This window comes from Kickxella alabastrina, assembly GCF_025024165.1.
Source record: "Kickxella alabastrina strain RSA 675 chromosome Unknown BX661scaffold_11, whole genome shotgun sequence".
Lineage (NCBI taxonomy): Eukaryota > Fungi > Kickxellomycota > Kickxellomycetes > Kickxellales > Kickxellaceae > Kickxella > Kickxella alabastrina.
In genome coordinates this window covers 302173-325201 of record NW_026251482.1, presented here as the reverse complement: position 1 = coordinate 325201, position 23029 = coordinate 302173, and the positions used below count along the sequence as shown (strand labels likewise).

The following is a 23029-nucleotide window of genomic DNA, read 5'->3' as shown; positions in this document are numbered from 1 at the left end:
ACACTACAGTTGGTGGCTTGGCTATAATGCCAACTCGAGACAGATAAATAGCAGCAGTATCACACTGAATGGTTGAGACAAGACCCAAATTATTAACAAAAAGCAATGAATTAAAAGGCATAGTGGGAAACAATAATAAGAACATGCATAAAACACCTCAATAGTGGATATATATGAATGCCAACTCGAAAAATATAAAATATAAAATAGAACAATATAAAAGTGGCTTTGTAATTCGGATTTAATTTGAAAATTGTCATTGTTGCTACTATTGAATCCTCCCAAGCGAAGCCACTCATATCCCAGATCAATAATCGGCTCGAGTCAACGATGAGTTAGAGGCACAAAAATCAATGCGACAACAGCGATCGGTGTTGTTGATGTGGTTTGGTGAAATGATGCTTCCACAGTCAATGTCAGTCAGCACAACGACTTGATCTTATGCGCGACAATACATCGCTATTTGCTGAACAAGCCGAACATCACAGCATTGGAAATACTGGCACTGCCGTATGCCATTAAATCTGGGATGACAAATATGGTTTCGATGGCAGAAACCGTGAAGGCAATTACACCCAACCTATGGATGAGAATGTCGGATGATGGCCTTGTTAATAGAAAATCTTATAACTCGCAGGACCTTTGCAACAATAGTCTGTTCCTGAACAATTAAATATATTCATAAAATTTCATCTATAGTTTTGAATACTATTTTTCAGACCACATCGTCAAGGACGTAAAATTGTAGAGAAAGCCAAATATTAATGTATACCAATATCCACACATCTTTACTTGGCTAGATGTCACTGAGTTATCTGCAATCTAAAATACTCAGCTGCGTTAGTTAATGCATCAGAAAATGTCTAAAATAAATTGATTTCAAATTTCAAATAAACAAATGATCCAAAAAAACTCAGGTTGGTGGCAAAATTGGCACTTGGGGCAGTGTACCATCGCAGATATGTCAGTGCGTCATTACTGATCGCGTCATCTGTAATATCTTTGGCAACCCGCTGCATTCTGCTTCCAACAACCAATACAGGGCAGGGCGAGTTTTCAGTTAGGTACTCGACCTTGCACCCAATTATCCGCTCCCGCATTGACTTGGCCGTGTGGTTGCCGATGATAGCCAGGTCACACTTAAGCTCCACAAGCTTGCGCACCAGCTCGCCACGAATGTCCACGCCGCGAATCGACACGCCCTTGATGTTGTATCCCCCTGCTTGATTGGGATTGCGTTTCTGCGCAAAATCCCATGACTGCGATCGCGCTCGGCCACCTCTTTGGCATTGTTAGTTAATATAAGATCGCCGACAATGCCATTGGCAGCCTGCCGCACATGGATGAGCACCACGTTATCCCGCCTGGGGATAAGCTCGGTCTCCAAAACCCATTCAATGACATATTTGGCCTGATCATCATTCTTAATGCATATCGCCACCAGCCGTTGCTTGAGGGCTGCTGTCTTACCCCTGCGGCTTGGGCGGCTCTGCAGGGGCTTGGGTAGCACATCAGGGATTTCGATCAATGTACCCTTTCTAAATATATGCGGGTGGCTGATGCCAGATGATGATACAGCTGGAGCAGACACGGGCTCTCTTTCTATGTTCTGCGCCACTACCGGATCAAATATGTTGGATACTGCCGTAGTGGCAGCATGTGGCTCCTGCGATTGATGAGCCTGTGATACACTTTGTTCCTCATCGACCATGTTTTAAGCTTTAAATATAGTTTGAATAGGATATGCGATATAGAAAGGTGCTATTCTTATTTGTTATTAGTGAACAGAATGATGAAAAGAAAAGAAAAACGATACTGGATATTCGCTTTTCCACCGTTTTTTATCCAGACATTCAAAAGCGCTCATAAATTCATCCCTTGACCGCCGTGGATATGTATGACAAACCAAGGCTGCCACCGTCGCCGCAGGAAAGTCGGTTGAGTATGGTGTGACAAGATAGAGCGCTCAAGTCGACAATCATCACCCGTCTCAAAATGGGAAAATTAAATATTGCCCGTTCACCGGACTCACGTAGTGCAAATTGATTTTACAATGACATAACGTAGTATGTTTATCAGCTTCTTGAATGCTCTTCATTTTGTTAGCTGCCCATATCAATTCTATATTTTTAAAAGCAAAACGAGGGCAAAAAAGATTAGATAGTGTTTTAAAGCGCGGCCGTGCTACTGCTCAGCGCCTATGATGATCAAATTCAAGTCAGACATCTGCCTACAGTTCGCCTCTTAATTTGGCAGTAGTACTAGCGGCGGGTGCAGATGCAGATGCAGACACAGACACAGTAATAACAGTTCTTCAATACAGCGGTCGCACGCACAGTCGAAGAAAAAGTATTCAGAAAGCCTGCTGCGCCGCTCAGACGCAGGGTCGGTGACCGATCCGTAGGAAATGAATAGCTCCTCGTCGCGGCAAATGGCGCGGTTAGTCACAAAGCTCATTGTTCTGCCAGAACGGGCCTTTGAGATGTTTGGCGCGCACGAATGGTTGAAGTAAACTGCAGTTGGATAAATTGCAAAACCAACGCACTCCCTCTCCTGGTTGTCACCAAGCTGCAATGGCCATGTCGGGTACGTGGGAGGAGGGTCCCAGATGCCAAATGAGTTGGCCTTTTCGCGGTAGTACACTGCCCTGAACTGGATGTGCGTCAACTCGTTCAGCTGGTGCGTCCGTGCAGTGCTCTTCCATGCTCGCTTAAGCAGAGCGTACGATGCAGCAGCTGTGCCAAATGCTTGTCCCCACCGCGAATGTGCTATCTGCAATAAGGTGGGCTTCCAGGGAATGCGAATCGGCGCAATAGTCGCCGGCACTGACGCTGGATCCGATGCTGGTGGTGATTCAGTGTAAAGCTGATGCAGCCATGCACGCAAAGATTCAGTCTCATTGGTCTTTATGTTTTCCAAAAACTCTTCCCGAGCGACGTCGCCGTCTCCGAATTTCCGGGACACTACACAATCGGGATCCTCAATGTCAGGCACAGGGAGGATGGGAGTCGTACTACGAAGACACAGCCCATTGGCAACCAAGTATACTATATCTTGGTGGTAGCTGTCAAGCAGTACGTTAAAGCACATTTGGCTTTCGGTGATCATGTCCCACACCATATCGATCCACTTGCCTAACTGCTCGTCCGAGATGTCGTCGGGATCAAATTCCGAATCTAGAAAAAGGCCTGCTGACAACTGCTCCTCAGCTGTAGATCCAAAAACAGACGCAGCTGTGCTGATTTCGATGGCTGGCTGGCTATTTTCGCTTTTAGAGGTCTTGGCTGTCGGACGCGCGTTGGTTTGATGACGCTTTTGTGTTCTTGTTTCATTATAAATGCTATCGAACAGCGCCACAAAGCATTCCCACTTTGCCTGGCCCCCGTGAGCATGGACAGCGCGCTGTCTACAATCCTCTGAGCAAAAGACGCCCTTGTGGTGAACAGACTGTGTGCCGGCACGCTTATCTTTCTGGAAATGGCTCTGGGTAGCACTACCGTTGGCGGAGTCAGGTACACGCGCTGAGTTTATAGCTTCCATTAAAACATCTCTGGCCTTGATCGGGTAGCTTCGCCTGTAGTTACATTCAAAGCACCATAGGCACACGTTTTTGATCCATGCCTCGCTGATGGTCCAGGCTAGCGGCGCCGCCTTTAGCACAGTCTCGCCCTGAGCGATATTTCGCGTGGCAAAAAACCCTCGGCCGCGACCCGGAACCTGGCGGATGCTGATAGGGAAATACTGACTATCTTCGCGCTTTGTCATCTCAGAAGCAGACGTAACCCGCTGGAATCCGGTTCGATACCAGTGTTGATTTTGAGAGACGAGACCATAGCCTGATCAAAGGGCAGTAGAGACTGTTGCTTTGGCGGGCGTTGCGACTCGAGGTGCTTATTTAGAGTCTCCATTTTGTACGATTGGTGTTTAGTATGATTGCAGGACCAAGTTGTAATGTTAGAGATAGTAAAATATAGTATATTTGATGATGAAAAATTTAATTTTACTAAACCGCGCAAGATAAAAAATACTTAGGGCCCAAAAATTTGAAGATAAATGTAAATGTAATTTGGCTTTCATTTAATATAAAAAATTATTCTCATAAAGACCAAAAGCCGACAAACAAAACACTTAAAGAAGCGCTATATTTTGAAAATATACGCGGAAGGCCCCGCCTTGAGCGTTCCACACGTTTTGCCCTCAGCACATTCCCTCTCTTGTTGGTCGAATGGATTCTCTTTAAATTTTGAGTAAAAAACAAATGTTTGACTGTTCCGAAACTCAATAATATGTGAAACACGCAAAAAAGAAGGGGTAGTAGACATGAAGAGCGGCGGAGAGCGCGATTAATAGCGGAGGTATGCGAAAAGGGCATTATTCCTTCCTATAATTATGTGCCGTGGCAAAATGGGTAAATGCAATGACAACTACAAAAGCGTTTTCGTTCCGCGATGGTCTTTGCAGTCAGTAGCTAGTAGCCATTAGCCAATAACAGCTGCTTACTTGCGGTTGGTTTCTCAATACGGACGGATAAAATAACAGTGTCCAAAAAAACTGGGGGAAAAGGGACATTTGAGTTGGATGCGGATATGCAAACAAGCCTATGTGACAAGGCTTGTTTGCAAGTCTTTCCAAGCGTAGAATGTGCAATGGTGCTGTTTATTTAGTACCAGTAGCAAGGCGCACAAACGCATAGACCAAAACTAAAATAAAAATGGGCTAGACTTCGAGTTTTGATCATGATCATGATCACAATCATGGGCACAATAGGACATGCACATGCTTGGCCGAATTGAGTTTGGACCGTCAGCCACTGTTCCCAAATGATGAGCAAGCCTAAAAAATCCAATAATTTTTACCACGGCATGATGTGTATGCCGGCTCCTGCACAACAAAGGCGCGGCGACGACAAAAGCTCCAAAATGCTTGGTACCAAGAGCACTGACTAACCAAAGCACAAATATTAATGTTGTGCTGCTGCAAATAAGGAGAGAGTCTGCAACACTTTTTTCTTTGTGTAAAGGAGCAATAAAAAAGCGCAAAGAATCATTGCCATATGCATAAATTTCTATTTTAAAAGAGCGGGCGGGCTGACTGCCGCCTTATAATATATATCTCTTTCTTTCTCATTTTTTCTTTACATATTATTTTTTGCTCACCATCCATCGCATTATATACGCTTTACTCACATCTTTATTACGATTTATTTATACATCTACTGACATGAAGTTTTTGTCTACTGTTATGCTAGCCGCGCTCGCTTCGGCCGTCAGCGCATATACGGTGCTCGATGCGACCAGCTTTGATTCTGGCATTCAGACAGGAAAATGGCTTGTAAAGTACTACTCGCCAACGTGCCCGTGGTCAAAGCGGTTTGCCCCCGTGTGGGAGCAGGTTTACACCGACCTTCAGGACCAGTTGGCGCCCAATGACGTGTTTTTTGCCGAAGTCGACTGCAAGGCATTCCGCGCCATCTGCGACAACGCTGACATTGATGGCTACCCGACGGTCGTGTACTACAACGAAGGCGTGAATAAGGGTGAGGTCCCTGGTGGACAGGACTACGAGGTGTTGGCAAGCTTTGCCCAGGGCCTTTAATGTGTATCTCAGCGGGCCTTTTATATACACCTTTTTCTTATATTATTCCACTATTTTTACTTTGCGCGCACGCGCCTTTTGAATGAAACAAAGAATGTTGTAAAACCATCTATTCATTGGGCATGTAGAAAAGAGGGCCGACACTCTGCGTTTGCCTCAGCTGTTCGCGCATGCCTCGATGTCCTCGATAGTCTTGGGGACAGAGGCCGAGAGGTTCTCCATATCCTCTGCTGTCTGCCCCACGACAATGTCGTCCTCAATGCGGATGCCCATTCCCTGGAAGGCCTTGGGAAACCTGTTGTCGTATGGCACGTATATTCCAGGTTCGACAGTGACTACCATGTTGCGCTTGAGCTGCTGAGTGCGCGAAATGTCCACAGTGTCGTGAACGTCCATGCCGAGGTAGTGCGATATGTGGTGCGGGTACAGATGGTCGTCAACGTCGCGGCTCGACACGTGGAAGCCTATCTGCTTGAGCTCCGTGGCCATCACGGCCGTCGAGCGGCGGTGGATTTCGTTGAGCGAGTAACCAGCGTCCACACGGCAGAGCGAAATCATCTGCTGCTGTACGCTGAGAAGAGCGCTGTAGAGGTCGCGTTGAGCGTCAGTGAAGCGGCCGTTAACTGGAAATGTGCGCGTGATGTCGGAGGCATAGGCGGCATACTCAGTGCCGGCGTCAACCAGAATCAGGTCACCGTCGCGCATTGGCGCCGAATTCTGGACGTAGTGCATGCACAGTGCGTGCTCACCCGACGCGAATACTGGCACATATGCCGGCCGAATAAGCGCTGAGTGGTCTGCCGTCGCGCTGGTGGCCTTGTCTCCGCTCCCGCCGACCAGGGCCATCTTGCACGAGTGCTCAAACAGGCCTTGCAGTGTAGACTCACACATGCCCGGGCGGCACGCCTTCATAATGTCTACAAACGCCAGCCCGAAACGCGGCCGGCCTCGCGCATCAGCCGTATCTCGGCGTCGGACTTTATCAGCCGCAGCTGCTGCACCAGTGGGGTGAGCCTGCGGATCCGCGAGCCCATGCTCTCGCGTTTCAGTAGCTGCTTCAGCGTGTCGCACTGGCTGCTGCGCGGAATGCCGTGCTTGGCGTCCAAGTCAGCATAGACGTAGCCCTCGTCGGCCGGTCTCCTCTGGATGCGGGCTGCCAGCTCTGCGGCGTATTTTCCGAATTCGCTGACGGGCCTGGCCTCGTCAGCGCCAAAAAGCGATACCGCCGCCTCCAACCCGTTGCGCGGGCCCTCCCACAGCTCCTTCTCAGGTGCTTTCGGGTTCACAAACATAGTCATGGTGTACCCGCGCTGCGTGTTCTCGCTCTTCTCGATGACAGCCACCGAATCGGGCTCATTCCAGCCGGTCAGGTAGTGAAAATCCGAATCTTGCCTAAAATCATGAAACACATGCGGTGACACAAATATCATGCGAGATCCAAAGGCAAACAGGGTGCTGCCGCGGGGCAACCCGTTAACCAGCTTCTGGCGACGGGCTTCGAACTCTTTATTAGTGATTCCCGGTGTCACTTCGTCCTTTGCCACCAGATCCGGCCGGCCTTCGTGCGTCGGTTGCCCGTGCCATTCGGCAGTGATAGGGTTCTTTGACTTTGCAGTCTGCAGCAGAGCTGAAAAGAACCCGCTGCTGTTGTATTGACGGCTATTTGTAATGTGGTGTTGGTTTGGAACCAGTCCTTGACACTGTCTGCTGCCTGCCATCGCTCTGCGGTGTGTCTGCCGCCGCAAAGTAGATAGGAGCACGCGCGCGGTTGCAAGGGCAAGAGGCATGTTGAAAGTCTAGGGTGTATTATTTTTTATTTGAAACGAACAAAGGACAAATGACTAAAGATAAAGATAAAATGAATAAAGGGCGGAAAAATCTTTCTGCTGAGCGGGGTGAGGGTGATCAAAATTGAAACTCTAGAATTGATCTTTGTAGCCGCAACAGCCTGCTCCAAAACCTGTAGGACTCAGAGCTTGGTGCTTGAAATTTAGGCTTCCGCCGCCGCTTCCAAATTCATCTGCAGGACGCCACGCACCTGGCAGTTGACCCTGTTGCCAGGAATGTTGATGCAGCGATCGCCGACAGAGCACGACTGCGACTGCCAGTGGCCGTTGACGCAGGTGAAGTAGCCAGATGGGTTCTGAGGACCCGCGCAGCGCTCCGTGCCGTTGACGCATTGGGGTACTATCGGAGTGCACGTGGCCTGGAGCGGTGTTGTTGATGAGCACTGGTAGCCATTGCCACAACTGTACAATCTCCACTCGTTGCCAGAGCACAAGTAGTACATTGCCGATCCGCTACCGCCGACACACCGCCGCTGCCCGTCGAAGCAAGCTGGCGGAGGAGGAGGCGGCGGCGGGGGAGGAGGAGGAGGAGGCGGTGGCTTTGCTGAACTGCATTTCCCGGTCGGATTGTGGCATGTAGAGCCACTGCCGCAGCTATACGTTGTCCACTGGCCACCGGTGCACCTGTAATAGAGTCCCGGGTTGCTTGGCCCGATGCAACGACGGTCACCTTCGGAGCAGGTGGCGCGGTTTTGCGCCAATGGCGGTAGCGGTGCAGCAGGCGCGGGCCCAAAATTGGAATCCAACGCAGACGCAGACGCCGCTAGCACAATAATCATGCACAGTGATAGCAGTAGCAATATGGTGATTGATTTTAACATGGTTTCGCAAAGATAAACGTGTTATTTTTAGGCGCACAAATATGTGAAAAAATAGAAGTGTTTTCTTTACAAATATAAGGAAGAGGATGTGCAACGCGACCAAGCAGACCAATTTATATGCCGTCTGTTCTAACAACCAAGTACGCACAAAAAGTCAGTCTAGGCCATGTGCAATGCTTTAAGAATATATCAACCACATTGTTTCAGGCCACATGCGCACAAGTACTAAATATCAATTATATATATAATGCGGCCGCATGGCGCAGTAATGGCAGTGTTTAGCTTTGAGCGGTAGAACTGCTCGATAATTGCAATTTAAACCACTACCTACCCTCTCCCCGCACGCCCAAGACATTTTTAGTGCACAAAAAATAGTTTTAATGCGTGAAAGAATGAGGGCAAAATAAGATAAAACAATAATAATAGCTTTGAGGCACGCATCACATCACAGAATTGCGCTGCGCAAAGCGGATGCGTCTGTCCGGGGCTCGGTTGTGCAGCAGCTAAGACAGGGGCGCGTAGTCAAAGTCCTCGAAGAATCCACTCGTCTTGGGCTTGCACGAGTTGCTGACTTTGTACGAGGGCCAGCTGTAGCCAGTGCTCTTCCACCGCGTGAGGTTGGCATTGTAGTAGGCACGCGGGTGATTCTGGATGTACTCACCAGTGGGACGGTCCGGTGGGTCGCAGGACAGGCGGATGTTGTCAGGGTCTTGGTACAGGCGCACGTAGTCGATGTACATTTTCCCAGGAAGTGGCAGCGTGGGGTCGACGTAGGCGAAGCTGGACGAAATTCCCAAGTTCATGATAATGGACATGGGCTCTTCAGCAATAACGCGCTGCGCAACCTTGCTGATAGCATTGGCGCCGACAGCGCGCGCGTCTAGGTGCCACACGGGCTTCTGGTCAACAAACCAGCGCACGTAGCCCTTGGGACCAGGCTGGTACTCAAATCCCATGGTCTGGAACTGCTTGCCCTCGGTGTATGACGGATCCAGGTAGTAGATGGATGACACACTCTGCTGGTACGTGCCGCCAATATATGAGTTAGCGCGTGCGCCGCCTGCGGTGTCCGGCTTGCCCAGTGGGAGCTCGTTCCAGATGTGCGTGTAGTCCTTGCGGTTAATGGCGTAGTGGTAGTCAAAGGGCGCTACCTGGTCCGACATTGACAGCGAGATCAGGTTGTTGGTGACGCTGCCCTCAAAAATGTCGATTTCAGGCGCGCCACGGCCGACACCCGGGGATGGGTGGTCACCGCTGCATACGCAGGCGTTGAGGCGCTGGCCCGGCAGCATCGACAGCGCCGAGTTTGTTTGGTTGACCATGACGCCCCCGTCGCAGCTGTTGTACGTGTATGGCCACAGCCCGTCAGTGGTGGCGCCGTAGCCGGCGCGTCCCAGGTTGCCCAGCGTCCACACAGCCGGCCAGAAGCCTGACTTCGTGCCGTCGCCTGGGAACGAGACACGCACCTCGAGGTATCCGCCCTGGAAGCAGCGCTTGTTCCACGACTGCAGCATGCTGGACGTGTACGGCAGGCCCGCGTGCGACTCGTTGCGCTCGATAGTAATCACCAGGTTGCCGCCCTCGGTACGCGCGTGGTGCGGGTCGTACCACTCGAGATCGCGCGTCGGCCAGTACCACAGGTCGACGGCCTCCCACGTGCTGTCCTCGCCGGGCCCGAACGTGCGGCCTTCGGTATCAAACTCATCGCTGAACACCAGTTTCCACTTCTTGTTGGTTGCAGACGTCCACGTGAGGCCAGGCGGGCTGTCCTTGTCGATAGGGAGCTCCTTCGGCACCAGCGGCTGGCCAGCCGACGTGTAGTTGCGCGCCATCATGTTGATCATAATGTCGTAGTCCGAGATCGGCTGCTGCTCCCTGTACTTGCTCTTCTTGCCCCAGTTGTAGTGGCTGAGCACCGGCAGCCCGATGAACATAAACAGCAGTGCCAGCATCAGCACCACCAGCGTGACGATGTTGCACCATCCGTAGCCCGACCACAGCAGTCGCGCGCGCCAGTTGCTAAACCTTTTGCCCAGCGCCATGGGGTGTTTGATTTGATTTGATTCGCTTCGAGGGAACTTGGGTCAAGCCTCGCAAAGAGCGGGTAATGTAGAGTGTATGCGCGCGGTCCTCGTCCAGTAACCAGTGGATTGGTGAGTGGGCGCGTTATTAGGATAAAAAAGTTGGAGAATGGTGTGGGAAGGAGAGAGAAGAAAGGACCGGATTGGTACAGCCACCGGCAGGGATGTTGTTTTGTTGTCCTGCTTTTATTTTGGTTTCTATGCGTTTGTTGACAGGACAGCAGCAGCAGGAGCGCGTGTGGCAGAATGGGGGAGATGGGAAAAGTGGCAAGGTAGTAGGGGAGTCGTTTCGGTGACAAAGACAGCGGTAGCAGACTGAAAGGCCAGTCTAGCGGTGGGAGTAGTAGCAGCTATGTAATGGTTGAAGGAAGCAGGGGTGGAAAAAGCGCTATAGGCCTGGCTGGTGTGGAGGGGAGAGGAGAGAAGAGAAAAGAGACAAGGTTGAGCAGTGCAAGCTTGCAGATGCCGATGCTGGATTGCTGGGTAAAGGTGCCCAACCATCAAAGCGCGGCACGGCACGGCACAGCAGTGCAGATTGACTCGGGGTTATTTTTTGCTCAAACCTAAAACGAAAGCTATTAAAAAAAGCGCACAGCATTTTGCCAGTCACAGCACTTGCCTTTTTCTATATGGGCGGATGTGTGCGTCACACCGTGTTCAAACTGACAGTGAGTGAGCGTGAAGTCAGGCACTGGCTGGTGCATCGCTTGTCCATTATTTTTGGCGTAGGCGATGAGCCAGCTCTGACTTTGGTTCTGGCTCTGACTTTGGTTCTGACTTTAGTTTTGGCTTTGGCACGTGGCGCTGCAACGGCTCCAGCAGCCTGGGCTGGGATATTTTGAGGGGGATTATCCATCCAATCGCCAGCGGCTTCTTTATTCGCGCATTCATGTGGGTTGTCGGCTGGCTTTGCACTGGGCTGCGTGGCAAATGAACTGCCGCCACAGCTTTTGTTTGATGACTTTTTGTCGCTTTTTTGTCCCTTGGGAGGGATTTTTTTCTCTCATTTCAGCCTACAATCTTTTTTGCTTTTCCAATCTCGAATACTATTAATATTACGTGCATATATATATTTGTTTCATTACCTGAGAAATGTTCATCTACAACTGGTTCTGCAACATACTGGCCGACTGGGGTAAGCGTCATAGGGCATGAATTGGGGAAGCGATGCGCAGCGACGAAACAGGCGCCCGGTGTCAATTCGGTGTTGAATGAGCGAAGGGGATTCCAAAGCCAGTTTTGACCTCCGACCCAGATGAGCGGCATGCAGGCTAGGCTCGACCTTCGACCTTCGACTTTCGCAATGCAGCGCTTCAGCTATTTTCTATCTATTTTTCACACACGAAAGCTAACTTACCACCTCACACTCCCTTCACACTTTCACAATGTAGGTCTGCTCAACAAGAATGCCAAGCTGCTGTTCCTTGGGCTCGATAACGCCGGAAAGACCACACTCCTGCACATGCTGAAGAACGACCGGCTGGCGACGCTCCAGCCCACGCTGCACCCCACATCCGAGGAGCTGTCCATCGGCAATGTAAAGTTCAACACGTTCGATCTGGGCGGCCATCAGCAGGCGCGCCGGCTGTGGAGAGACTACTTCCCCGAGGTCAGCGGCATCGTCTTCCTGGTCGACGTGGCCGACAAAGAGCGGTTTGCCGAGGCCAAGGCCGAGCTCGACGCACTGCTGGCCATCGAGCAGCTGCAGACCACGCCGTTCCTCATTCTCGGAAACAAGATCGATGCGCGCGGCGCCGTCTCGGAGGAGGAGCTGCGGACCCAGCTTGGGCTGCACCAGACCACCGGCAAGGGCAAGGTGCCACTCAAGGACATCCGCCCCATCGAAGTTTTCATGTGCTCGGTAGTCATGCGCCAGGGCTACGGCGACGGCTTCCGCTGGCTGTCGCAGTACGTGTAGGGCGGGCGCTGCCGACAAGCAAGGCGGGCGGGCTGCTTGCGCCGTCCCTCGACTGCCCACACGGGCCGCGGTCATCTTTGGTTTCAATAAATAAAAGTAACTCCAAAAACCCACTTGCCCATTTCATTGAGCGGCGATGATGTGTTGTATGGTATCCACTGTTTTTATTTGCAAAATAACCGACAAAAAACAAGAGCCGCATGCTGCGGTGGCGCATTAGTGGCCGAACTGGGCGAGCTGCTCCTTGATGGGGGCGAGGTCGGCAGCCTTGGCGGTGGTGGCCTTGGCGCGGATGTTGGCGATGGCCTTCTTGCGCTCGTAGAACGCCTGGGCGCGCACCTTGCGCTTGCTCTCGAGGGTCGAGACAACGTCCTGGTACTTCCATCCGACCTCGGTGGCCATGCGGCTGAGGGTGGTGAACTTGCGACCGGGCTTGAGGTTGATGACACGCAGGGCACGGGGAATGACCATGCGCTTCATCTTGTCGTAGGGAGGGGGCACACCCTCGAAGACCTTGACGCGGCCGAGAGCGGCCTCACCACGGGAGGTCTTGTGGGGGATCATACCGCGGAGGGCGCGGTAGAAGATGCGGGAGGGGGCGCGGAAGTGGAAGGGGCCGCGTCTGGGGTTGGAGATGCAGCGCTTGCGCAGGTAGTTCTGGAGCTTAATCTTGTTACGGAAGAACGACCCAGAGACGTTCATCTCCTCACAGCGGACGACGACGACCTTCTGGCCGTTGAGGATCAGCTTGGCGACGACAGCCGCAAGACGACCGAGGAGGTGCGCCTTGGCGTCAATGACGTACAGCTACAGGGGGCAGGCACAAAACGGGAGTGGGGTGGTGGTTAGTTGCCTGAAAAAAAAAAGAAAAAACAGCCAGGATCAAGGGGAATTGAAGGCACGGCTTTGTGGGAAGACGGGGATGCGGCTGCGTCCTGATGAACTGGAATCTACAATCAACAAATCAAGCAGGAGGGCAGGCAGGCGGCGGGCGCACAGAACAGAGCAGCACAAGGGCATGTGTGCCCCGCCACTGCGGCCGCGCCCGCGTACGAGTTTACAGCCTCAGCAGTCAGCAACAGACAGGCCCATTCTTGCCGCCACGATCCTTATTTACGCGCGGCGCTGGCATACTCCCACGTAACCAAGCATAGTAAGCTCATGGCAAGCCTGCTTTCGGCTCACACGGCCTTCGGTTCTCGGCTCCAGCCGTACCGGCCAGTCCGGCATAAGCCGTGCGGCTCGCTGCCTCGCTCTATGTTGTGCTGCGTTGCGCTAGATCGCGCTGCTCTGCGCAATGTGGTGCGGTGCGGTGTATGCTGCATAGCCCCCTGGTATGTCGTCGTGTTTGCCGGTCGCGTCAATTTGCTTTGCTTCGTTTCGCGAATCCCAGAGCAGCAGGCCTCGCATACGTGCACTATATATGTGTGTTGTGTGCAAGCAGGTGTCAATTCAGTCTACATACCTTGGCGAAAGGGGCGTTCATTGTGCTTTTTGGCGGTTTAGTGAAATGTGAATTTACTCTGCCGAACAAAAAGATGTGATGATAGGAGAAAGAGAGAGAACGCAGCAAGCAACTTTGCAACGACTGCTTGCTTTGAACCAGCCGGGTCATCCTTGCTGGACGCATCACTAGGCGCGAAAATTTACCGCTTATTTTTTCATCCCTTACCACGCTGCCATTCTGGCCTGTAAACTCGCATCTCTGAGGCGCGCAAGGGGAGGGGGGCCTGGCAGGCGGGGGCGAGGCAGCCAAACTGTACGCTATTGCTGCCGCCGCCGCTTTTTTTTGGCTTGCTGTGAGTGGTAGAAAAATAAGGATGAAGGGCACCCCGCCCAGCTTGTCTAATTTTTCTTTTTTTCTTCTTTTCTCAATTGCTGATCACCAATATCAGCACGCCCAAAAAAAGGGCACCCAACCGATAAATGGCTAGGGGCGGGCGCATGTGTTGTTTCGAGGGAGCCGCGAGCCGCGGAGCCCTCCCCGTGTTGGCGTCCATACCACCGGCTCGCCAACTCGGCATCTGTGATTGATTAATCATTCGTGATCAGTCACTTGATCACTAAACTGTAGGGTCTGTAGCTCACGTGAAATTTGATATCTAAGTTACGCGGCGAAACGACCACCATGCTCAGTTACCACCTGCTTTTTCCAAAAAAAACACCAGAAAGATAAAGTGGGGTGTGTCGTTCGTTCTTTGTGGCACTTTACCTATAATAAATATGCGCTCGCAGCTTTTTTAATACAGCTGTTTGTCCGCTTGTGTGAGCTGGAGCTGATGTCTCTAGAATGACCTTGGCACGCGGAAAAACGTGTTCTTCAAACAAACGCGTGCTGCACTTTGCCGCGTGTCGTTGTAATGGTAGTGACCTTTTCTCCGCAGCACTCGAATAATAGGCGAGGACCTAAATTGTAAGCATGGGCTGCACCGCCAAATAGTCAATTTGCAGGCGCATAGTTTTCGGCTTACAAAAATAGCTGCTTAGCCAGAGCTGATCACAGAGCCACAATCAAATTATATTTTCTTGGCATGCGAGTGACATGCCTTTGCACCGAGTTTACTATCTCTGTGTATAATTTAGGTCACCACCATATGTTTTTGTTTTGTTTTTGTTTTGTTTTGTTTTTGTATTTTGCATTGATACCCCGTGTTGTTAATTTAAAATATGTTCTCATATATGTAGATATTCGTGTTCACTCAACTTTACATCTTGACCGTAAGCCATAGATTCTGGCTGAAAATATTACCTTTATTGGATCAATTTAATTGTGCGCAAGTAACTCGAAGACCTACGGGTTATTTTTAGGGTGAATAGTAAGGGTTTGTGGGTTTCATTTGCTCTCTGCCATTTATTTTTCTTAGCATTTGGTTTACTGTGTTCAATTTGAATAACTGTCTTTTTTACCCTTCTCCCCGCACATAAAATATGAACGGCATATGCAATCGGAGTTGGGAATCGGACTAGCGCAATCAGAATCCGCCTAATGCTAAATTTAATCATTTGGTCATATTTCTTTTGGATATACAATACAGAGCTATTCTCGCATCGCGTGCTTTTTTATTTCCATCAATTTTCAACACAAAAAAACAAGTTGCGGGGAACGTAAAGCCCAAACTTTCATAAATTAACGTTGCTAAATATATTCAGTGATATATATTTGATATTATTAGAAATGCTATTTACCGATGTCGCACTTGTGCCCACATCCATTTTACAGTATGCGTGCTTTATTTTGTAAGTTTATCGCGCGAGTCTATATTGGCGCTAGCTGAGAAAAGACAGCACTTTGGAAATGCAAAGCCAATAGTGGTTCCGGTAAAGCTGCCAAAATCTAATAAGATGCCAGAGTCGAGGAACATTTACATTATTTGGCGACTTTCAACCAATTCCCCCCAGTACAATTAGTTTTGACGTGTTTTATTATAAATCCATATTTTTTATATCAGTCACTTTATTTAAACCAGTATCAATGTGCGCACATCACTCAACAACCATAGGGTCGGCAGCGCTATATACAATGCTTGCAGCTCTAACTTGCGCGTATCCAATGTTATATCAAGCGGCAACGTTGGTGACTTGTGTCAGCCACGAAACATTTTTTGTGGCGATGGTGACGGCATGTCTGCGCGTTATTTAAAGTGCATCCAAGGTAGACTGGTTGAGGAGTTCTGCCCAGAGACCAGCATTTGCGTTGGGTCCAAGGGCACGACGATTTTCTGCGCGGTCGACTTTTCACAAAGTTCGTTGGATGCGCCGCCGAGTAGCTCACAAAGTAACTTGACAACCGCAGGTGTGAATTCAGCTGTGGCTGCAAATACGAGTAGCGCTGGCTCCAGGGCTGACATACCTGTAGCCGAAATTACAACTGGAATTGTTCCCGTGACTGCCACAGCAATTTCCAACCAGCATATCCCGCTCCAGCAAACATCCGCCATGTCACAATTTTTTGCAGCTCGTAGCACTGGTGGAAGTTCTGCTCGCGCAAACCCCATACCCTCACCAGTTTACTTGCCGGCGTCGTTCTCCGGCTCTCAGTGGACTACATACATGGCGCCACAACAGCATACACCTATGCCTTCTTTACAACATCAACAACAGAAGCCACCACTGCCGTTGTCGTCATCGCCACTACTACCAACACTAACAAATCATTCACAGCAGCATACCCCTGCATATCCATTGCAACCCACAGCAATGCCCAGTCAGCAGCTGCCTCATGTCTCGCCCATGTACCAGCCGCGCCCAAATCTACCACTCCACCAGCGCTATCCTACAATCACCAGCAACTTCTTGCAGTGACAACGGTGATTACCCACGTATATGCCAGACCTATAACTACCACGCATGCACCAGTTGTGCCAGTTGCATCAGTTGTGCCAGCCACTCGCACCGTTTTTCTGGCACCAAATGCTCTGCTCTCACCATTTGCTTCATCAGCAGTGGCCGTTCATCACATAAGCACATGCATGGCACCCGTGTGCCAATAAAGTTGAACGATCAGGTTCTGACGATTCCATCGATCAGTCCCTCAGAGCCTGTATCAACAGCCTCTGATAAAACTATGACCGCGACAGCCCAGCCAAACAGAATTGGCAATATCGATGCGAAACAAGTTTTATCCATTGTTGGCAGTGTCCTCATTTCGCAACAGATGGAGCTTTCTTTATTAGACGGTGACGAGCTGTTGGAGCGTTTTTCGACTAATTCTGATGACCGGCAACATCAGCATGATATATCAAGTGTATTGAGACAGAAGTTGTCACCACGTTGGGAGCTAGTATGGATACAGCAGCAAGCGGAGTATTAGAATTATCCAATTCGACTGCGTCAGTCAATCTGGTCGACAGTCAAAACAAATTATTTGACGCTATTACCAGCGTGCCATCCTACTTAGGTTACGTTCCGCTCAGCACTCCGGCAGTCTGCAAGCCGGGCCAGTTTGTGTGCGAGGCACATGGCCTGCGTCCAGGATTCTTTGCGTGCGACTCTGTTGGTATTCCGCTGCCTGCAGTGTGTGGGGCTAACGAAGTATGCTACCAGCAAGGCAAATCCATATTGTGCGACGCCCCAGGGAAAACCCCACAAACAGCAGCCCTGAGCAGCAATTAATATACATTCAAACGTGATATTTATACTATTTTCCATTTATTTTTGCTTAATACAACGCGCAATAGTTTTTATTAATGTCATTGGTTTGAGTTGAAATAACCTGTTTTTAATTATTCAAATTGGGTGCAATATGTGATAAAGAAATCAATACCTGATTCCAGCCTGGAATATTTGACCGAGCTCAGTTTCCTGACGGGACGTTCTTGTACTTGAGAGGGCCTGCAACCTGGCCATAGAGACCAAGGTTCTCGCGGCCAATCATTTCGTCTTGAACCTGCTCGATGCTCTTGAAGTAACGGACAGTCTTGACATGCAGCTCGAGAGTAGCGTCATCATCGCAAACAACAAGCGAGCGCGGGTGGGTCTGAATGGCGGAGACGGTCCACATATGATTGACACCCTCCTCGATGCATTTGGCGAGTGCGATGGCCTTGTTGGCACCGGTGATGATAACGACAACCTCGCGGGCATTCATGACGGTTCCAACGCCGACGGTCAGAGCAAGCTTGGGCACCTTTGTAATATCACCGCCAAAGAAACGCGCGTTGGCAAGGATAGTCTCGTAGGCAAGGGTCTTAACACGGGTGCGGCTCTGGAGGGAGCTCCCGGGCTCATTAAAGGCAATGTGGCCGTCGGGGCCAATGCCGCCCATGAAGAGCTCGATGCCACCATACAATTGTATTTTTGCCTCGTATCTCTCGCACTCGGACTGGAGGTCGTCCACGTTGCCGTCGAGGATGTTCACATTCTCGGGAGGAATGTCAATGTGCTTGAGAAGATGGTGCCACATGAAGCTGTGGTAGCTTTCAGGGTGGTCGCGGGGCAGGCCAACGTACTCGTCCATATTGAACGAAACAACATTCTTGAACGAAAGCTTGCCATCATTGTAGAGCTCGACAAGGCGCTTGTAAACAAGGATGGGGGAGGATCCAGTGGGGAGACCAATGACAAAGGGGCGCTCAGCGGTTGGCTTGAACTGGTTGATGCGCTCCTTGATGTACTCGGCTACAACGCAACAATGTAGACGTGTGATTTTAAACTTTGCATTGTGATCTTGATAAAAACACATGATCCAAGGTGTCAACCATCATTTGCAATTTCGCAACTTCCATATGATTAGGAGGCGCTGCCGCACTTGATTGCGCAGGGCTTTGCGTCAGGAAGAAAAATAGCTGTGGCAGGGGGGACAGGAACAAAGCAGCGGGCGGTATAATAATAATTAACAGAGCATACGTGGATGCACCTGAAGGAAAAATTCAGGCATATCCTCATATTTCCCTGCCAAAGATAGACAAAAATAAAACCAAGTGGGTCTTCAAAATGAAGACACGAGCGCCAGTAGCCTATAAGTACCATGTCACTTTTCTTGCCGTGGTAATGATATCGACAGAGCACAGTCAAGTATCAGTCAGTTATGCAATGGTGTGTGTTACCTATATAATCGGCGACTGTTTGAGCATCCTCGCGATTACAAGTCTCATTTTAAAAGATAGAAGTGCTAGAAAATAATAAAAAAGACTAGGCTAAAAAATGTGAGGACAAAATACAAGACAAAAATTACGAAGGAATTTGGTGGGGTGAAAAAGAAAGAAAAAGAAGAGGAGGCACAACCGGCGACGGATAAGTTGGTGGTGATGGTGATGATATGTGGCCTCGACTCTGATTTATTCGAATTAAATGCGAGCTTGCCATTTAATTGTGACAAAATTAAAAAATACCGCTGACATGTGGTTATCAAACAATGCATTGATATGCAGCGTTGTGCATCACAATTGCCCATTGTTCGGTTACTCGCAATATATGTAACGGCTGAGGCGTATGTTGGGAACGTGATCAACATGCCTTTATGTTGTAATTAATACTGCGCGTAAGGTAATCAAAGCGTTGCTGTGGTTTATAGTGTTTATCATGTCGAGGGGAACACAAAAGGAGCGACAACCGTTCTAATGTTCTTTGAAGGAGCACATTTCCTATTTAAATATCTTTATCATACTTGTAATATATGCGAATAAAAAATAAATAAATTGATTAGGTGAAATAGAAACGCGCCGAATAAAAAACACTTTCCCGCATTAGTTTAATTTGTTCAGCTGGTGGCTGCCATGCGCAGACGCACCCAGTTCTCCAGGCCGCCGGCAACAATGATCTCCTGGGCAGCCTTGCCGATGCGGGGGATTGCAGCCTCGAAGACGCTGGCACCGGCCGCGTCAACAAGTGTTATGCGGCCATCAGTAAGGGCGACGCGCGCGTCGAGGCCGGTAATGACGGTCAGAGGCGCGCTGTAGCGGGCGCGCAGCCAGGCAACAAGTGGCGGGGACTCGAGCACAAGCAGACCGTTGTTGACGGCATTGCGCTTGAAGGTCTCGCTAGCGCTCTCGCAGACAACAAGGCGCACGCCGGCAGCCAGTATGGCGGTGGCGGCCTGTTCACGCGAGGATCCAGTGCCAAAGTTGGCGCCGGCCACGACAATATCTTCGGGCTGCACAAGGCGGCTGAATTCGGGGTCGTAGTTCTCCATGACAATGGTGCGCATCTGCTCGCGTGTAATGTCGTCCTGGTACGTGTACTTTCCGGGGTAGATGCCGTCAGTGTTGAGGTTGTCGGCCGGCAGGAAGACGAGGCGACCGCTGAGTGCAGCGGGGAAGCCATCGATTGCAGCCGAAGATGACGACGCGGCAGCGCCTGTAGCAGAAGCGGTTGGGGGCGCGCTCAGCTCGATGCCGTAGCGCACGCTGGGTGGCTCGACAGTATTTCCGATATCACCCCTGGCGGCAGTGGCCGGGGAGCAGATATAACCCTGTAGCGCCGATGCGGCGACCACAGCTGGCGACGCCAGATATGTGTGCGCGAGCTTGGAGCCCATACGGCCCTTGTAGTTGCGGTTGGTGGCCGAGATGCCGACCTCGCCTCCTCGAGCAGCCCGACGCCCAGCCCAATGCACGGGCCGCAGCCCGGTGGCAGCGTACGTGCGCCAGCATCAACCAAAACCTGCCAGTCGCCACTGGCCGTCGCGTCGGCGAGTACCTGTGTCGATGCAGGTGCCACGTACCACGCAACACCAGCGGCAACGCGCACCTGCGCGCCGGGCCGCGCGCGCTGCGCGGCACGTACAACGTCGGCGGCCTCGCGTAGGTCCTTGGCGCGCGAGTTGACGCACGACACAACGTATGCCTTGTGGATGGCCACACGGCGCGTTTCCAGCACTGCCAGCGGCGTCGCAGCCTTGACAGTGTCGGGGCCAGACACATGCGGCGTAAGCGAGCCCAGGTCCAACCACAGGCGCTTCGCGTACGCGGCGTCGGCGTCGGCACGCCACAGCGAGGGCTCTGCCTCAACACTACGACGCAAGCCGGCCACGGTGGCTGCGCTGACGACGTCTGTAGGGTGCGTGACGGCGCGCGCCTCGTACCAACGCAACGTCGCCTCGTCGACGGCAAACAGGCCGGCCAGCGCGCCCCACTCGGTGGTCATGTTGGCGATGGCCAGCCGGTCCTCAACGGCCAGCGCGCGCACGCCGTCGCCGGCAAACTCAACAGCGTGGTTCAGAACCTCGTCGCGCGCAAACAGCGCACACAGTGCAACGATGACATCCTTACCGACAACGCCAGGCGGCAGAGCGCCGCGCAACTCGACGCGCGCAACAGGCGGCGCCTGCCACCACGTCTGCGCTGTGGCCCAGATGGCCGCGCGTCGGTGCGCACGACGGGCGTGCCCAGACACCCGATGCCGCCGTACATGTTTGAGTGTGAGTCCGAGCCAACCACCATTGTTCCAGGCCACGCGTGGCCCTCCTCGACCAGCACCTGGTGCGCAATGCCGCGCCCGGCCGGGTAGAACTTGTTGCCGTGCGTCGCCGCGAACTGCTCGATGCCGCGGTACTTGGCCAGGTTCTTGTCACCCGTGTTCTGAATGTCATGATCCAGCGCGAACACCGGCTGGCGCGCGTCGGCGAGCCGCGTGGCTCCGATGCTCTTGAACTTGGGGATCACAGCGCCGGTGTTGTCGTGCGTCATGATGTGCCGCGGCCGAATCGCAATAAAATCGCCGCTGCGCACGCTCTCTCCCTCACCCAGCCCCACCGCATGCCGCTGCGCGATTTTTTCAACCAGTGTCTGGCCTCCCTGCCGCACCGGTGTTGTGAACGCAAAACCGCGGCGGGCGAGCAGCGCAGGATGCCTGCGCGATGCAGAGACTGAGGCTGAGGCTGATGCCGAAGCAGAGGTGCTTCCCACCCGCCGTGCCGCGGCGGCCGCAACTAGAAGTCTAAAGCTCATTGTATCTGTTCAGAATGGTTTGTGTATATATGTGTGTAGTTTTGTGTGATGTGGTCCTCGTGCGCAAGATCGGGGCCAAAGTCAGGAATAATGACCAGTTTGAACAAATAAAAAAGTACAGGGAAAAAACGTACAAAATGTGGCAGTCGAAAAGAGGTATAGATCTCGCAATGAAGAACAAAAGGCGCCCGCCGAACAAGTGTGCGCAGGGCGGCATAAAGCCAAAGCCAGGACCAGACTGGGCTGTGTGCCCAGCGGCCTGCCCCACGCATTCAAGCAAGTGCAGCTGGGGCTGCTTTTGGCCTCCGCCGATAAGATGAATGCACACCTGGCACACTGGCCAATAGCGTCGCTGCATGCTAACACAGAAACGGATGGGCCTCTCGTTTCTCAAGCTTCTGTTCTACTCTATCGCTCACGTGAATAAAGTGAGTCACCACTATGACTCTGCAGTGATTAGTCACAGTGCGTGATCAGCGGGCGCATATGCTTGATTTGATTTATTGATAACATCCAACAACACTGCAGCGCTCACTTGCTATGGCTGCTGCCGTTGGCCTGCTGCTGCTGCTGCTCCGCCTGGGCAGAAGAGCCTGCGTCTGGCGACGACGGCTCGAAGCCCTTTACGCGCGTGGCCACCTTGCTCTGCATCTCAAGCAGCGTGCGCGTCTTGGCGCGCTGGTGCGACTGCTGGAAGTGGCACAGCTTCTTTGCAGCCACAGCAACGCCTGCAAAGGCCAGCACCGCCCAGTTGCCGGCGTTGAGCGCATTTCCGGTGCGTATGAACCGCAGGACGCCCACGCCAAACCCAGTCCCACGCCGTACAGAAGGCCCTCGCGCGCGCAGGGCTCGCTCTGTATGGTGTTCTTAAAGTCCTCCCACTTGTGCGCCTAAATGCAAACAGTCCATTGGAAAAAGTACGCCCGCTTGTTATTAGTTCAATTCGCAAGCTGCGCGGGGGCAAGCGGCAAGCGGCAAGCGGCAAGCGGCAAGAAGAAACTTGATTCATGGAAACAATTCGGAAACAATCGGCATCTGCAAACACAGATCTCACACCTGATTGTGATTATGCAATGGGACCATTTGATGTCTGCTGCTGCATACGAGCAAAGCAAATGGAGCGTACCTGTGCTACTTCTGAAAGCGTCTTGTGTGGCTTCTGCTCGCTGTCGCCGCCACGCGAGTCGGTTTTGCCGTCGTCACCAGCCATGATGGTTTGAGTGCTGCTGTGCAGGTATGCAAGCAGCGAATTCCTGCTTTGTTTGTTTGTTGTTGGCGCGTGTCGATACGTCGAAAAAGAAACAGGCTGAGCGAGTCTCAAACTGATTGTGATACTTTGTTACAAGACAAAATAAACGGACTGAGAGAACGCAGAAGAAAA

General features: G+C 51.5%; 11 protein-coding genes across 11 annotated transcripts; 3 read left to right on the top strand and 8 right to left on the bottom strand.

Moving 5' to 3' along the window:
* Window positions 1–979: 979 nt before the first annotated feature.
* On the bottom strand, window positions 980–1805 carry BX661DRAFT_182558 (uncharacterized protein; the record flags this gene model as incomplete). Its single annotated transcript, XM_051535997.1, has 2 exons — window positions 1261–1805; window positions 980–1222 (listed from the first exon to the last, which is right to left on the bottom strand). Coding segments are annotated over exons 1-2 (694 nt in total), but the record flags the coding sequence as incomplete, so codon positions are not given.
* Window positions 1806–5127: 3322 nt separating this feature from the next.
* Window positions 5128–5705, top strand: BX661DRAFT_182556 (thioredoxin-like protein). The gene has a single exon (XM_051535996.1). The coding sequence runs from the start codon at window positions 5221–5223 to the stop codon at window positions 5593–5595; it is 375 nt and encodes a 124-aa protein (XP_051391684.1). The 5' UTR covers window positions 5128–5220; the 3' UTR covers window positions 5596–5705.
* Window positions 5706–7436, bottom strand: BX661DRAFT_182555 (peptidase M24, structural domain-containing protein). The gene is made up of 2 exons (XM_051535995.1): window positions 6534–7436; window positions 5706–6501 (listed from the first exon to the last, which is right to left on the bottom strand). The coding sequence occupies exons 1-2, from the start codon at window positions 7380–7382 to the stop codon at window positions 5752–5754; spliced, it is 1599 nt and encodes a 532-aa protein (XP_051391683.1). The 5' UTR covers window positions 7383–7436; the 3' UTR covers window positions 5706–5751.
* Window positions 7437–7461: 25 nt separating this feature from the next.
* On the bottom strand, window positions 7462–8515 carry BX661DRAFT_17927 (uncharacterized protein). Its single transcript, XM_051535142.1, has one exon. The coding sequence runs from the start codon at window positions 8261–8263 to the stop codon at window positions 7586–7588; it is 678 nt and encodes a 225-aa protein (XP_051391682.1). The 5' UTR covers window positions 8264–8515; the 3' UTR covers window positions 7462–7585.
* A 251-nt stretch (window positions 8516–8766) lies between these two features.
* On the bottom strand, window positions 8767–10095 carry BX661DRAFT_143226 (beta-glucan synthesis-associated; the record flags this gene model as incomplete). The annotated part of the gene is made up of 1 exon (XM_051532992.1): window positions 8767–10095. One exon carries the CDS (start codon window positions 10093–10095, stop codon window positions 8767–8769), a length of 1329 nt encoding a protein of 442 aa, XP_051391681.1.
* A 1183-nt stretch (window positions 10096–11278) lies between these two features.
* BX661DRAFT_182551 (GTP-binding protein sar1) lies at window positions 11279–12436 on the top strand. The gene is made up of 2 exons (XM_051535994.1): window positions 11279–11479; window positions 11736–12436. Exons 1-2 carry the CDS (start codon window positions 11437–11439, stop codon window positions 12260–12262), a joined length of 570 nt encoding a protein of 189 aa, XP_051391680.1. The 5' UTR covers window positions 11279–11436; the 3' UTR covers window positions 12263–12436.
* BX661DRAFT_182549 (60S ribosomal protein L16) lies at window positions 12410–13820 on the bottom strand. Its single transcript, XM_051535993.1, has 2 exons — window positions 13728–13820; window positions 12410–13069 (listed from the first exon to the last, which is right to left on the bottom strand). The coding sequence occupies exons 1-2, from the start codon at window positions 13746–13748 to the stop codon at window positions 12479–12481; spliced, it is 612 nt and encodes a 203-aa protein (XP_051391679.1). The 5' UTR covers window positions 13749–13820; the 3' UTR covers window positions 12410–12478.
* A 2063-nt stretch (window positions 13821–15883) lies between these two features.
* On the top strand, window positions 15884–16564 carry BX661DRAFT_171044 (uncharacterized protein; the record flags this gene model as incomplete). The annotated part of the gene is made up of 1 exon (XM_051533672.1): window positions 15884–16564. The coding sequence occupies one exon, from the start codon at window positions 15884–15886 to the stop codon at window positions 16562–16564; it is 681 nt and encodes a 226-aa protein (XP_051391678.1).
* An 878-nt stretch (window positions 16565–17442) lies between these two features.
* Window positions 17443–18983, bottom strand: BX661DRAFT_182547 (glucosamine-6-phosphate isomerase). The gene is given in 3 exon segments (XM_051535992.1): window positions 17443–18379; window positions 18808–18835; window positions 18847–18983. 3 exon segments carry the CDS (start codon window positions 18853–18855, stop codon window positions 17556–17558), a joined length of 861 nt encoding a protein of 286 aa, XP_051391677.1. The 5' UTR covers window positions 18856–18983; the 3' UTR covers window positions 17443–17555.
* A 370-nt stretch (window positions 18984–19353) lies between these two features.
* BX661DRAFT_182545 (uncharacterized protein) lies at window positions 19354–21892 on the bottom strand. The gene is given in 4 exon segments (XM_051535991.1): window positions 19354–20276; window positions 20300–20470; window positions 20486–21037; window positions 21076–21892. The coding sequence occupies 4 exon segments, from the start codon at window positions 21646–21648 to the stop codon at window positions 19461–19463; spliced, it is 2112 nt and encodes a 703-aa protein (XP_051391676.1). The 5' UTR covers window positions 21649–21892; the 3' UTR covers window positions 19354–19460.
* Window positions 21893–22123: 231 nt separating this feature from the next.
* BX661DRAFT_17845 (uncharacterized protein) lies at window positions 22124–22769 on the bottom strand. Its single transcript, XM_051534917.1, has one exon. The coding sequence runs from the start codon at window positions 22655–22657 to the stop codon at window positions 22301–22303; it is 357 nt and encodes a 118-aa protein (XP_051391675.1). The 5' UTR covers window positions 22658–22769; the 3' UTR covers window positions 22124–22300.
* Between the last annotated feature and the right edge of the window lie 260 nt (window positions 22770–23029).